This window comes from Callionymus lyra, chromosome 12 (assembly GCF_982586985.1).
Source record: "Callionymus lyra chromosome 12, fCalLyr1.hap1.1, whole genome shotgun sequence".
In the NCBI taxonomy this organism is placed as follows: Eukaryota; Metazoa; Chordata; class Actinopteri; order Syngnathiformes; family Callionymidae; genus Callionymus; species Callionymus lyra.
In genome coordinates this window covers 25607549-25623950 of record NC_141829.1, presented here as the reverse complement: position 1 = coordinate 25623950, position 16402 = coordinate 25607549, and the positions used below count along the sequence as shown (strand labels likewise).

Below are 16402 nucleotides of genomic sequence, written 5' to 3'. Positions count from 1 at the left end.
AGTAGCAGCTTCTTGACCTCAAAGCAGAGAAATGTTTTCAAGAAAGATACCTGAGTCGGACGTAAATACTTCTGTTTGGTAATGAACCCATATCTCATGGACGGCTGACAATCATGCAGTGCAGGGGAATGATAAGAAGGTCATTAACTCCAGAGGTACAACGCACACACCAGCGATACAGTGTCACCCAGATGTAGGGGAACTCTAAAAAAGTTTTCAGAATGCTGACTTTAGCATTTCTGTTTTAAACAAAAGCAGCAACACCGTTCGGCTTTTGAAGTTTCCTTGTTCTTTTGTCAAACACACCTGTGTGGCCCAGGACAGATTTAAATGCATTAAAAACTCACTCAAACTCTAACAGCAGAACATTTTGTCGATACAGACTCACAATCTGGAAAGCAGTCGAGGAAAGAGTAAAAACAGTAGGAGAAGGACTTCACTACATGCCAGCGTCCCTCCTTGAACCAATATCTTTACTGCTTTCCTGAAGCAGGTCAATAAACCAGCTAAAAGGCAAATTTCCATGTGGCCTGAGGGGCCTTCAGAAGCACTCCAGGACTGCTTCTCTACCACAGACTGGAGCATGTTCAGAGAAGCAGCCACCTACAACGGCATTACAGACCTCCAAGAGTACACATAGTCTGTTACTTCATATATGTGGAAGTGCATGGACGATATCACAGTCACCAGAGCCATCTCCATTCGGGCCAACCAGAAACCATGGCTGACAAGTGAAGTCTACAGGCTATTGAGAGCTCGGAACGTAAGCCTTCAAAGCAGGAGACAGGATGGGTCTGAGGACGGCCAGGGCTAACCTGTCACGGGGCATCAGGATGGCCAAGAGGGAGTACTCCAGGAGGATTGCTTACCGCATCAACGACAGCAGAGATACCAGAAACATGTGGCGAGGGATGCAGACTATAACAGACTATAAGCCCCCTCCACAGACCCGCGACAGCTCCACCTCGCTGCTGAACCAGCTGAACAACTTCTTCGTTCGCTTTGAGGCAAACAACAGCACCCAGTCACAGCTTTTGTCCCCATATGCCTCAAAGCCAGAACCATCATCCCACTCCCGAAGAAGTCCCCCTCCAGCTACAACGACTACCGTCCGATCGCACTCACAACCATCCTCATGAAGATCTTCGGGCGGCTAGTCCTGTAACATATCTAGTCTGAGCTCCCCGCCCTGGACCCCTTCCAGTTTGCAGATCAGTCTAACCGCTCGGCTGATGATGCTATCTCCGCTGCCATCCACTCATGCTGTTCATCGACTTTAGCTCAGCATTCAACACAATCATCCCCCAGCAGTTCATCCACAAACTGGACCAGTTGGAACTCAACACCTCCCTGTGCAACTGGCTGTTGGACTTCTTGACGGGGAGACCACAGTGCGGGTCGGCAGTAACACCTCCAGCAACATCACACTGAACAAAGCATCATCCAGCTCCTACCTATCAACAACAGCGATGAGACCGTCTACAGGAGTGAGGTAGACAGGCTGGCCACATCGTGCAAAGAAAACAATCTCCACCTGAACTTGGAGAAGACTAAGGAGTTCATTGTGAGAGAGTTCACACCCAGCATCCACCACTAACCATCTACGGAGCTGCATTGGAGAGGGTGAGCAGCACCATGTTCCTGGGTGTGCACATCACTGAAGATCTGTCCTGAAGCCACAATACAGCATCACTGGCCAAAAAAGCCCACCAGCATCTGTACTTCGTCCGCAGACTGAGAAGAGCAAGAGCCCCACCAGCCATGATGCTCACCTTCTACAGAGGCACCATCGAGAGCATCCTGTCAAGCTGCATTACAGTGTGGTACGGCGCCTGCACCGTGTCCTGCCGCAAGACCCTGCAGCGCAGCGTTAGAGAAACTGAGAGGATTATTGATGTCTCTCGCCCCCTAGTGGACATTTATAACACCCGCATCACCAGCAGGGCCATCAGGATTAGTGGTGACCCCACTCACCCATCCCACAGCCTCTTCAGCCTGCTGCCATCAAGGAGGAGACTGCATCTTCAGGCCAGAACCAGCAGGTTAAAGGACAGCTTCTTCCACCAGGCTTTCAGGAGACTCAACTCCCTCCCTGCTCTACCATCACTTTCACCTCTGCTTGCACTACCTGTGCCTTAACTTTATTATTCTGTTTATTAGTTGATTATTTATTTCATTTTGTTGTTGTTTTTTTTTTGTTTTTTTTTATGATTTTTTTTTAATGTCTTATTTAATGTCCTTTGAACAGTCTTCATGTTTTGCATCATGGGTCTGAGATAACTACAATTTCATCTATGCTGTATTGTCTTGATATATGTATATTTGACAATTAAATAACTTGAACTTGAACTTGAAGATGTGAGATTGAGTCTCACTATTTTGTGCTATTCAATGAGGTTTACGATCAAGAGACAACAATTCAATTCAATTCAATTCAATTTTATTTAAAGTGTCTTATCATAACAAAGTTATCTCAAGACACTATACAGTTGAAATAAGACTACAGTTGATTAAGGAAAAATAGATCCCAGCAATTCAACAAAGAGCAAGAAACAAAACACTGTACAGTGAGCTGTACAGTGAGCAATGGCGAGGAAAAACTTTTACAACAGTGGTGGGAAAGAACTACAAAGTGTATAAAAGTCAAAACAAAAGGAATGTTGCTGACATTTGATAAAGGCTGGCAAATTTTGCATTCTGGCGAAGATCTGAACTTTACTTTATCTATTATTCAGAAACATTTCTTTTCATCAAGAAAACTCATCATAAAGTCAAACAATCGTTCACCACATGTGTGTAAGGTAAAACATACTTATTTTTGAAGGTCTGTTGTCACTAATCACTAATTCTATGACAACAACAATTACTTTTACTACTACTGACTAACATTGGAACTTTTAGAAAACTGTTTCAAAGCGTTTTTCACACAGGACGAAACATGACTAAACTACATTGTACATCTACTTTTATACAGAAAGTTGACACAGAAAGTCAGAGTGAATGTTATAAAATTGTTTTAAGTCTTAATCAATGTTGAGGGGTTAAAAGCTACGCCAATATTTGTTGAAAAAGTGTATATTTGTAATTTCAATCCTTTATTCTAAATTATTTAGTGTTTCCTTTGCTTCTGTAATACATGTGTCTAATGGTGACTAGATATAGTCTATATAGACATCCTGTAGTTCACAGGATGAGGATCAGCTCCCCCTTGTGCCCAACTATTGTGTGAGGTGGGAAAAGGTGGTCTGACTTGGTAGATGAGATCCTTCTCAGGTGGCGGAATTCTTGTTTGTAATGTTTACAAGAGTGGGAAGGATGGAGCTAAGTGCGGCGTCCTCAGTCATGAGTACTCTGTGGTGGTAGAGAAAGAGCTGAGCCAGAAGACAAAGCTCTCCATTGACAGTTAATTTTGTGTTGACTCAAAATATTTGAATCCGATACTCCTGGGACCGGGTTTCAGTTAATTACTTGCATGAACTTGCCTAAATCTTCCCCAAAAACATCCGTCCTTCCTTCTGAGATCTCCATCCAAACCACAAGATCTGAAGATCTAATCCTTTAATGTGTTTTCAGATCTTCACTCTTTCCTGACTTCAGGCCATGTGACAGGAACTTTGGCATAATGTGTGTGCAGCCATTCGCAGTAACGCTCCAGAAATAGACAGAAACTAACCACAACATTATGGACAGGATTGAAGTGTGAAGTTCAGAGTGACTGACAAACAACTGTGTTGTTTGGGAAGTGCAGTGGCATTAAGGTCTCTTCAGTCCAACAATTCAACATTAGCTGTTATCCAGCTCAGACAATGGACAAAGCTGAGCTGGGATGCCAGTAGATTTCCAGAAGGACAATATCATTAGTTTCCTCTTGCTTCTGCAGGGGGAGGGCAGCGACAGGCGGAGGCTGGTGGAGGAGAAGAGGAGAGGTGGAGTGATAAGAGTGTCATGGTGTAAACCAACACAACGCTGCTGGCGGCTTTAATTCAAATAAAAAGGAAATCAGATCCAGACATTGTTGTTATTACACCAGAGGGAAACAGGAATTTATTATAATCATATTCTCACATACCTCTTTTGTGTTAATGGAACATAAGCCTTCCCAAGAGTCCCTTTTTTTTTTAGAGCAGAACAGTGCATGAGAGGCGAACACCGTTTACATCCAGTTATTATATATGCAACATAAAGCCACATTGCACAGGTTCAAGTACCAGAGATTAAATGTTTAGTTTAATTAGTTAAACATGTATTTTAAAGGGCAACTAATGTAAGAACCCAACTCTCCTAACATGTCTCAAATGTTGTTGTCTTCCAAGATTGCAAAAGTCCCTCATCATGATAAAGTTCTCGCTCGTCTAAAGTCTCGGCAAACGGGAGGTTACGAGAGCGGATAAAGTGGATGCGGTTGAGGTAAATAAGATTTAATCTCCAGTGCTTAAACTCATTTTCTAATCTAAATATCTCAAATAAAATAGTTTTGTGCGAAAAAAATTAGTTATGATGATGATTTTGAGTACAATAGTGGTCAAAGATCAATCTAAGAGATGCTTAAATCAACTCATTAGTTGACCTTTAACAAAAGGAGCTCAATGATCAGATGCTACTGAGTCTTCGTTTTAAAAGATAGAGCCATGTGTGTTTTCAGTTTCCGCTAGTTGGTGCAATGGGCAGATTTCAAATGATCACAGAGGATCAGAAAAACAAGGATTAGAAGGGAGGCAGCTTGCAACCTTTGTATGGCGTTTGGATGTTCTTCTGTGTTGCGTGGGTTTACTCCGGGCTCTCTGGTTCCTCCCACAATCCAAAAACATACAGAGGTTAATTGGGAAGTGTAGAAATTGTCCATAGGTATGAGTGTGTGTGTGTGTGTGTGTGGCTGTATGTCTTTGTGTGTCCTTCGACAAACTAGTGTCCTGTTCAGGGTGTGCCCCACCGCTGGCATTGACTCGAGCCCTCCTGCGACCCCCATAGGGGAATAAGCTGCAGAAAGTAAATAAATTAATGATAGGAAAGACAAAGCTCAAATGCAAATTAAACCATTTTTTACAAAAAAAAATCAGAATACACGATACGAAACACTCGGAAGCGAGTTGAGTTTGACTCCCATGAATTGATCAAAACTCCTGTCATCGGGTCAATCTGGTGAATCTGGGTGATTAATGAATGCTCAAGACAAAGTCTATGACAGAAGACAACTTATCTTTCAGAAAATCTTTTATTTTCAGATTCTAAAAATAACATCCATAGAAAAAAATTATAAAGTTCAAAGCTTCCAAAAACATTTAATCACATTTAAAACAACTTCCATCAGCTGGTCCAGATCATGGTCACGCAACTCTGGAGTCAGAATGTCAATGAGGAAGTAAACGCGCCTTTCAGGCGAGATGATATGAGACGTTGGGATCCAACAACACTTCCAATTCAGCCTGTTAAAATAATAACAAACAAAAAGAAACAACTTTTCTTCACGCACTTTGGTAATTCATCAGATGGCTTTAAATGTGAATCCACGTAAACAGAAGAAATGCATTTGACATTCTGAGCAAATCTATGAGATTGTGAACTCATTAGTGTGGCGCCAAAATAATAAAAAACAGCACACTTGGTCGGACATCAAGACACAATTGGTTTTCCTTTTTTAAGGTTTAATTTAACACTGCATGGAAGAAGTAAAACATGAATAGGTCTTCTGCTTACCAAAAAAATGTTACCAACCATCTCGAGTCATGGTTGATGTCCTCCTGATATTATCATAAGTTGTACTTAGGTATAACTTGGGTATAACTAGTGAGCATCACCAGATAATAACAAATATTTCTGTTCACATTAAAAAAGATGTTCAACAGCTTTTGGTACGAAAACGCTTTTTGTTAATTTGCCAACATAGCGCAAAATTTTAAAATGGAAAGTAGTTTTGTTTAACTGACTTTTAAAATTAAACAAGGCTATCACAGAATAAATTGGCCAACACAAACTGACCACAACAGAAACCCACACTAAAAGGTTGAAATTAACTTAGCATAAGAAGTGCATATGTCATATAGGGCAAAACGTAGAGCATATAGTTTAAAAAAATATCAGTAGATATTTAGAATGTTGATTTGACTAAAAGTGCACAGACCCACCAGGAGAACATTTGCAGTGTTAACAAAAATAGTTTGATCCCTGTTACAGTGCTACAAACTGTAAATATTACAGAAAAAGCTTCGCAATATGTCCAGAGTACATCTCTACAAAACAAACTCCCCATGTAAATTCATTTCAAATAAAAAGCAGTTCTTATCCGTACAACTTTCTACAATGTAAAGTACACAAACATGAAGATGCCTACTGAACAAACACAGCCCAGACCCACGTTGAGAAGAAGCTTGACTTTGGGTGGCTCGTAGAGCATCTCTGCAACCGCTTTCATGTCTGGTTTGTCCAGATTTTTCGACTCTTCCTTGTAACCACAAAAACAATCCAGACCTCGCATGCACCAGCTGCGGTCATTCTCACTACAGTCGACCTCATCTACGGTCACATTGCCATTTCCAAAGTGTTTGGCCGGCGTGGTCGTAGGGGATGGTTCAGTGCTGGAGGTGGCTGGGTCGTGATCAGTAGAGGGGACCAGTAGGCGGATCTCTGCCCCATCTAGACCTCGTCCACTTTTGACATCAGGAGGAAGCTCTTTGATTAGTCTGCTGTCGTCCATGCTCTTGCTGATCTCAGTCAACTTGTAAGTTTCTTCCTTATCGTTTACTGGAACCATCTTAATGTTGCGGAGATCCCAGACTGTTGTGGTGCTAATCTGTTTATCATCAGGAGGAGCAGTGCAGAGACTGACAACCACTGCCACCAACCCTGAAATCCAAAACAGACCAGCCGCCACATACATGTAGTGGACAGAGTAAATGAAGGCAGGCCGGTTGTCTGGTAGATCACAACGAGGCTGGCGGTAGATGAATGCCAGAATGAGTCGTATGGTGCCAAGTGTGAATCCTGTCATGCCTCCCCAAAAGGCACCTTTTTCGTTACAGCGCTTCCAGAAAACACCAAGTAGGAACAGGGCTGCGATTGGTGGTGTGAGATAGCCGGCAACCTCTTGGATGTAAATATATGTCTGTCCACCTTGCATTTCAATGATGACGGGAACCCAAGCAATACTGATGACCACCATGACGATGACAAACAAGCGACCCACAAACAATAGCTCTCGCTGAGATGCTCTCTGTCTCAGACCTTGGTAGATGTCGAGGGTGAAGATTGTGCTTGCGCTGTTGAAGATGGAGTCAAGATCGCTCATGAGGGCAGCAATCATGACAGCCATCATCAGTCCACGAAGTCCCACCGGCATCACTGCCATGACAAGTCGAGGGTAGGCTATGTTGGAGCAGCCTGCCTGGGAGCCACACACAGCCATGCAGTGATCTGGTCCAATGCATGCTATCTCGTCTGCAAACAAGATTCTGGAGATCATTCCGGGAATCACAATCACAAACATGGGCAGGATTTTAAGAAAGCCAGCCATTAGAGTTGAGCACTTGGCGTGAGCAATGTTTTTTGCAGACAAAACCCTCTGAACAATGACCTGGTCAGCACACCAATACCAAATAGAAGCGGGTGTTTGGCCGAGCAAAAACCCTGGCCAGGGGTTGTCTTCGTCCAAGGGACCACGGAGCATGTGGAGGGAGTTTGGCTTTGGCTCAATACGACAGGTTGGAGAATAGGTGAAATTTCCAGAAGCTATTATGGCAGACACATTGGGGACTGCTTGCATATACTTAGTTCTAACGCCCTCCAACCCACCGACTTTTATCAGACTTAAGATGGTCAGAGTTAGGGCTCCACTGATCATCAACACGGCCTGAAGAGCATCGGTGTACAACACTGCCACCAGGCCACCAGTGACAGTGAGAAGGGCAGTCATGCTGATGAGCAAAACAATAGACACATAGAGATTCCACCCAAGAGACTCTTGAATGAAGAGGGCACCGGCATACAAGTCCACAGATAATTTGGTGAAAATATAAAGCATAATGGATAAGAGGGCGAAGTACACCTTGAGTCTGTTTCCACCATAGCGCTTTGAAAGGTACTCTGGCATGGTGTAGACTCCAGAGTGGATGTACACTGGTACAAACACCCAGCCAAGCAGTTGTAGAAGTAGAAGGGCATTGAATTCCCACGCTCCCACTGCAAAACCGCTCGCAGCTCCAGAACCAGCCAGACCTATAAAATGTTCACTGCCGATGTTGCTGACAAAGAGGGAAGCGCCAATTACGATCCAAGTCATGGAGCGGCCGGCCAGGAAGTAGCCACCAACTGTGCTGCGATTGGATTTCCACATTGCAAAAAAGCCAATGACCATCACCAGCACAAAGTACAGGGCAACAACGGCAATGTCCGCTGCTTCCATAGCGTGTTTCATTTTGCCAGACGCTGAATGATGAGGTCTTGATGAGAGGAAAGCTCTGCTGCGGTTGAAGTGTCCTCTGTCAGGTCCGATTTATCAGGTGTTGTTGGTCAGGAGTTAGCCACAGGCACTGAAGTCTTGATGAATACGGGCAAGCCTCTTGACAACTCTGAGAAAGTCTGGTCTTCACAGCTCTATGTGACAACAAAGCAAAAAGAAGCAACTTATTAGGGACTTGGTATAAGGCAGAATAATATAAGAAAATGGATTGTAAACTAGAGGAGCTTATAAACAAAACTCTGCATACGATCAATTCAGTAGAACAACTTCTATGACTTGAGATTTTCTCCAACTCATTTCAAAGTAAGTAGTAAACGCACAGTGTTAAAGCAATTCTATGCGATTTGAAGTCGAGCGACACCAGTGGACTAAAGTCGTAGTGTTTAGCCCAACGGGAGACCACATTTCCCATGAGGACTCGCTAAACGTCGCAAAAGTTGCCATGTGTAGCATGTTCACACCATCCCCAAGAACTTTTGCAGTGAAAATAAAAATCACACAAAACACCTCAAGTCACAGTAAATTTGAGTCATTCAACTAGTTTTAAGTTGATGTGTTATCACAAGTTTCATTAAAATCATTTAGTACAAAAATAACCTAAACCACCTACAGCTGCTTTAAACAAAAGGTTTCTGGATGATTTAAAGCTATTTATTTTTTCACCACAGTCACATCAATGATTTGATTTATTTTAGTGACTCGATTGAATGCTTTAATAAAGTCTATTTTCCATTTTTACTGCTACTTCAGAATTGGCCATAGCATTGAAAGGCCATACTGGTCAGAGGCAAAACTTTTACAACTAAATCCAGATTAACAACAAAAACCTTAATTCACAATCAAACATGTCCATCTCTCTTCTTTGTCCTGATATGAACAAGTTTTGTTGGGGTCTGAACAGCTCTTCTAATAGTACAATAAACTTAGTACTAATAGTTTATCTTTACACTTGACCAAATGGGGGTTTAACTTTAACCAAAGCAGCTTTGGGTCTGCACTTGCCTGCAGATACGTTAGGATTAATCCATTTGAACGGAGATGAACTCCAACTATTCTGCAGCGAAAGTCCTGATTGCTGTTATATAAGGAATTACGGTGAGTCAAAAAGAGGATGAACATGCAGCCAAAGACTTTGCAGGTCAAACCTGCACAGCAACAGGCCAGCTTTTGAGTGCTGATTAAGCAATTTAAATGATATCTACCATAGTTGCCAAGACTGCATGTGTCTTGAGAATCATGAATCTCATGTTAATATCGAGTCAGTCCAACTTTGATTTCTTTGCCTTCTTTGTTCAGAAAGCAATTGGATTGTTTTTTTGAGCCAGTAAGTCCCTGAGACTTTCCAGATGCAAAAAGTTCATAATCAATTTCGAAAGAATCATATAAAAGAATACAACACAAATCTAAATGCAGACTTGTGTGAACACATCTGGCTTGCGTCTGTGTTAGAGACATGCACAGCTCTCTCTGGAGACTTCACCGAAAATAAACCCACACACAAAAATGTACCAATAAATGAAACCTTTGTTTTTCTTCTGTTATCAAACTGAAGAGTGATCAGAACCAACCCTGAGACACACAAACTCAATTATGTTCACATCATTTCATTTTGAGTTATTATATAATCCACATGTGGTTGAAGAAATCATTCTAGGCCAAGATGTAAAAAGTGTTGGTTTTAAAGCAGAAAGTTGCAGTGGCATGCAAATAGATACAACAGTAGAGTTTAGACGAATACCAATATTTTAAGAGAATAATTGTGCCAAACAAAAATAATAAGCATTTTAATTTTTTGTTCTGGATAGGTAGAAAAGAAACCTGTTTTTTCATCCTGAGGTTTAACTTGTGCTTTTGAACCTACTAATGTTTTAAATCCACAGAACCAGAATCCCGAAATTAAAGGGCAACTAATGTGTTGATTGAAGTATCTCTTAAATCAATCTTTGACCTCTATTGTACTCATCAGTATGTTTCTGTTTGTACAAAACTCTTTTTTTAAATTGAAATATTTACATCAGAAAATGTGCTTAAACACTTTTTTTCTGGAGATTAATCTTGTTTACCCCAACCACGGCCACTCTGCTACGATTGGTCAAGCATGGCGGTTTGTCACCGTGCGTCATCAATCCATAAAGTCTACACCTCCAAGGGACTAAACAAAGGAATTAGTATATTGGTATACAGGTATATACAAAATATATAAACAAAGAAGGGTGTGATAACAGCTGGCTGGAGGAGGAGTAAAGACCATTATTATGTCATAATGCGTTTCACTCTCATAACCTCTCGTTATTTCAGACAGGGATAAAATGTATCAGGTAATAACTTCAAAACATCATTATGATGAGGGACTTACTTTACCTTGGATACATCTGAATAATACTGCTTAAAAACTCCCAATAGAGACCTTTTTTTCAAGACTGTTGACCATAAATAAATGTATTTTCATTTTCATCTTGTCCTGTGGATACGATAATAACGTTAAATTGTAATTTAAAGGATGAGTTAAGTCTTATAAGCACAGCTCAAAGCATATCTCACAGTGTTCTTTGTTGATAAAAATGTAATCTTTATCTATGTCACCATCAGTGTGTTATAGTGTTATCACCAGAGTCACCAGGCGTGTTTCAAGGTTGATGGTGTGTCAACACCATAGACTTATAATGCTCACATATCCTCTCATCTAAACATCAAACGCACAGACCTAATAAATAATTTGTTTTTTATTGATCAAGTGAGTGAAAATTAAATTTCTGTGACGTGATAACAAAACTTGCACAGACTTACTAGATTTAGATTTATCTTTGAATCATTTGAGAATTGAGGCCATCTACTGGTGAGAAAAATAGGTTTGCTTTAATCACTATATAAATCCTACTGACTGTCACAATGTTATTTCAGAAGTGTTGCATCTTTGTTCATTTGTTTAAATGTTTGATCAATGACTTGTCTGGAGTGTATGGCTTTATTAAACTTAATACTTAATTGTGTCAACTGTGGGATTCTTTTCAGAGTAATTTGTGTTTTTCAAGATATAGGCAAAGATTTACATCCCATGATGGTCACAAACAGCACCTTTTTTATTTATCATCCTCTTCCAAAGAGGGAAACTTAAACACATCCAAGTACCTCCATACAGCTCGTCAACTTAGTGTTTACCGTCTACACTGGCAGCTCACATGATATTAACCCAGAGTGTTTTCTGTCCGTATTATGTTAGCCTTTTAGCTTTTACATTTTTTCGAAACAATGCATCATGTCAAGGCTTTGGTACAAGAGGGACATTAAGGACGAGCAGTATGGAGGTTTTTGGATGATTGAAAATTTAACTCCGTTTGCAACTGTAATTTGTTTATAGATTTTTGCCTGTAACTCCAAGAAGGAACAGTTAATAATAGCATTAATTATTTATATTATTAATTAATATTACTCTGAAAGCAATCCCCACCCATAGTTGACATGAGGCGAGTAGAAAATGAGTAAAGTAGGACTGTAGACTGTTATTAGTGCCTGCTGCAACTCTTTAAGGCAGTGGATCTAATTACAAATAGTTTTTCCTTTTTTTTAAAAATTTCAATGATATATTTTGAATATTAAAAAAACATGTTGTTTTCATGATTGGGAATGATAATTTTTAGATTAGCTTGATAAGCGTGTAATGAGCTATAAACACCTGGCAATTATTAACTTTATAAACTCATTTTATTCATGACCTACATTGTATCTGTCATTGCATGTTTATGGAGTCACCATGTGTAATACCTTCATCACTAATTTCTAACTTTAGACAGTCATTGTGCCGAGTGCTATTTATGAGTTAATCTTTGATTCCATGACCCATTTGTGTATCTATCTATTATCATCACATCACTTGTTCGTGTCAGATTTCACACCCAGCAGCCGTCCACAGGTCGCTGGTGGATATCTCAACAAACCAAAAGAGGTTGCTTCTTTAAATAGAACTTTTATCTCGGTAGCATCTGACTGATAACCTAAATGAGTTGCTAGTGTAAATAGACTTTCGACATAAAACTTGTTCTCCTGTTCGGACGGCTCATCTGCATCACATATATATGATGATAATAATTCACATTCCCTCTTCTAGCTCGCCGTGGAATCTCACACACAACGTCCGTTTTGCTTATAAACGTAGCTAAATGTAATTGAAATGGAAAAATATTAGGAAGAGTAGACTCTATTCTCTATTGTTACTACAAAGTACAAGTTAATTGTGCTAAGACTTGAATCATCATTTACAGCATCTAGATGGTCATAATTGTGCTAAACTTGCAGATTGTGTGTTCGGAGGTTAAAATATCAGAGAATGCATTCAGTGACTCATTTGTTGTTCCACATTGAGGTGTTCTTTGACTTGGATATTTTTAGGGACGGTCCACATCCAGCCATGGAGAATGGATGTTAGCTTTGAATCAGCTACTACAGGAGAAACACCTGATGAGGTACTCGCTCTGCTGTACCGTTTACAGCTCAGCTTCAATGGTTTAGGGATGATGGTGGTCTCACTTATAATGAAACATTCAATTCGTAAATAATTTAAATTCCCGAGGTGACACAAACAGGTTTTAACTTAACATCAACAGAAGCCCTGAGGACAATTTCTAAAGAACAGTGCCGTTTCATCCCAAACGACTTCACTAAACTAACATAACTTGTTGAATCTCGTCGACACCAAAGCAGGTGTTACTTTTATTTACTTTTAATTAAAGTATGGCGGGGTTTTTTTTCAAGAGGAGGAAAAACACCAAAACAGGTTTGTTTTAACATGTGACCAGAGACTGGAACATTGTCAGAGCTTTGTTTAACTCAGTTATATAGACAGTCCTCAAATAATATTTGTGTGTTAAAATAAGTCATGTCTGTCTTATCTATCTGCTAGCAAAATAACTGATGTTGCAGATGAACCAGATTGCAGATGACTAAGAATGATGGTGTTCCGGATTTACATCTGGATACAAGAATCTTTTGAAGGATTTGTCACTCTGATGAAAATAAAGCGTAAGCTTGACTGTGTTTTTACTCCAGCAAGTTATGTAAGCCTACTGCCAGCTACTCTCCGCATCTACTCATTCAAGTTTCAACTGTGACGTCGATGGGATGTCAAGAAAGTCAAGTAATCAAGTTTCTTTACTCTTTATCACAGACTATTTATTTTTTTAAACATGAAAAGGGATTTCTTTTTTTTTTTGTTGCAACTATTTGGCACATTCAAATCGCTAGAGCATGGGATTATGGAGGGGGGAAACAAGTGACTTTGGGGGTACATTTTGGAGTCAATAAACAAGAATAAATGTCATGTTGTTGGTTTGTCTTGATGAAACAAGGGTGTTGATTTTGTCTCAAAAACTGAGAATTATGAAACAGAAGATGGCAGGGAGATCACATATCTTGTGAATCTCAAATCAGTTGCAGAGTTGCAGGTGATTTTCAAAGGGGAATTTGGGTCTCTTTGCTTTGTTTGCTGCCCCAACGACACAACCTCGGAATAACCAAATATTGGATATCACTCTGTAGTGTTTCAATACACCTGCTACTAATAGCTTTACTTTTTATTACCTAAATAAGCTAAATAAAAACGTTTGTCTCTTCTTCGCATTCTTTGTTTTTTTATTTCAGGTCAAATTTGAACCACAAATGCCGAACATGACGCACCTCCTTCTTCGTCATTTTAAGTAAACGTACTTCCGTGGTCATTGAACGCACCTTTCAATAATAAAGGAGAATTAAACAGCGGGCGGCAGTGGCGCACCTCAGGCGGGAGGAGGTTTCTAGAACAGTCACTCACTCATTCGGTCGTCGGCAGTAGCTGCGCATCTCAGAAATGTCTTTGTTGTTGACCACCATAACACATATAGTGATGTATTTGGTCGTTTCTACTCACTTACGATGAGTTTAAAAAATGTATTATTTCTAAACGAACTGTGCGCGCATCTGGCCCGTCAACAACTGGTATGACAACAACCCATGGTGATGACACATGTTGGAAAATATAAAAAAGCAGTCTTAATTATTCAAGTGCAAATGTGAGTATTACTTATTGGTTTAAAAATAAATAAATTAAAGGGCTTTAGTGCAGACATGGAATGACGAGAGAGACTCACCGGCTCTGTTGACAGATGGATGTTGTTAGCTAGCAGATGATGACGGACACTCCTCAATATGTCTCAAAACGACTTAGAAACGCCACAAACGTCTATCGAAACAACTTGAAGACTGGGTTCAGTCTTTGTAGTTCATCTGTTTGGGTCTGTGTTGGCTCCTGTCACAGAGCAGCATCTCCTTCATATAGTAGCGGCGGGTACGAGAGGCCACGCCCCACACGTGGAACTCACTCGTGACGCGTTCGAGTGCTGCGAAGCCCGTTGGAAATTCGCTGCTACAATGTTTCGGGATTTTTTTTCGGAGTTGTAACATTACTATATATACTTGAAAACTATTACCCCACGCTGTGGAAAACTTACTTTACCTAATGAATGTAATTGAACAAATTTAAAGGGTTTATTTGGTCACTGACAGTGAATGATTCTAAACATCTCTGCAGACAACTACCTGAACTCACCACAGACGCACGCACGACTTTAACGCTCGGGATTGTTAACCGATTAAAAAGAAATGAATTGCTCTTTTGACGCACATTTTTGACCGGTTATTTCTTTAACTCTAGCAACTATTCGATTATATTGTCCCTATGTGATTCAGGGTTATGCTTTAACGGCAAATTCAATATCATATTGTCAGAAGTTTTAAATCACGAATATAGGTTATGCATCAAAAATGCTTTCAATGTTACAAATCTACTAGTGTACATGTTTTGTTTCATGAAGCACTAAAATATGAGTTTCACTCATTAAAGATGCTAGTCCAGATCATGAACAGAACACGACACCTTGTGACCTAACACACAATTCTGAAATACAAAATAAATAACAATAAGATGGTGAGATAAGATTGTATAAAAACATGTTTTTAAAAAGACAACTACCTAGCTGCACTAGAATAAGCTTAACTGTGTTTGTTTCTCCAACATTGGTCTAGTGATTGCTTAATTTTGGTAGAAACAGGAAGTTACTAACCATCAGAAGTGTCTAGTTTTGCATTCCTCTGGATTTTTATGAGCTGCACTTGTTTTCATTTGACAACTGACCCCAAATGTTGGAAAGCTCTTTGGAAAATATAATTCTTACAAAAAGGTCGTAATAGGTAATAACCACTCTACTTTTACACACACTTTTTCCATCAATAGTCCTGCAACATGACACTGTTTTCCTTAACAAAGTCGTGTTTCATAAAAATAATCCCCACATTTTGATGTATTGTATTTATATAGTAGCAGTGGTAGCAGATCAAGTGTTTTTTAAAACCATTTATAACATTTCCTGATTACTTATTATGTCAAGAATTCAGTTATATAACAAGATTAACATGCTTTTTCTTGACTTCAAATAAAACCTTCAGTGAGCCCGAGACACAGCAAAACATATAAATGGTGGGAGGGAAGCAGGGTAAATTTCCACTCTCTGCACCGGTTTATTGGAAATTTCCATTTGTCTAGATACTTCATTTCCCAGAGTGCTTTGCGCTTCAGTGTGACCCACTGCGTGGTGGAGCTAGGTTATCAACGATGCCTTAAGACAAGTCAGTGACTAATAACAAATAAATGTAATGTATATTTAATGTCTGTACTAAGTTTATGATCCTACTGTCTGTGCTCAATTTCAACAAACTTCTCTGTGCTTATAGTGTTAGTTTTGCTTTTTTGGAATTAAAATGCATATGCATTGTTCCCTTAATACAAATTTAAATTTGTTATTAAAGTTCAACAAAATTAATGAAATAATGAGATTTTGAGTTTTAAATTATCTGCATGCAAGCTGTGTATCATTGTCATGAATGCATATATATATATTTTACCAGACAGGAAACATTGAGGCA

At 39.8% G+C, this 16402-nt stretch overlaps 1 protein-coding gene across 1 annotated transcript; it reads right to left on the bottom strand.

Annotated features, from left to right (window-relative positions):
- Positions 1–5193: 5193 nt before the first annotated feature.
- Positions 5194–14745, bottom strand: slc5a3b (solute carrier family 5 member 3b). Its single transcript, XM_087804872.1, has 2 exons — positions 14572–14745; positions 5194–8586 (listed from the first exon to the last, which is right to left on the bottom strand). Exon 2 carries the CDS (start codon positions 8405–8407, stop codon positions 6293–6295), a length of 2115 nt encoding a protein of 704 aa, XP_087660998.1. The 5' UTR covers positions 8408–8586; positions 14572–14745; the 3' UTR covers positions 5194–6292.
- Between the last annotated feature and the right edge of the window lie 1657 nt (positions 14746–16402).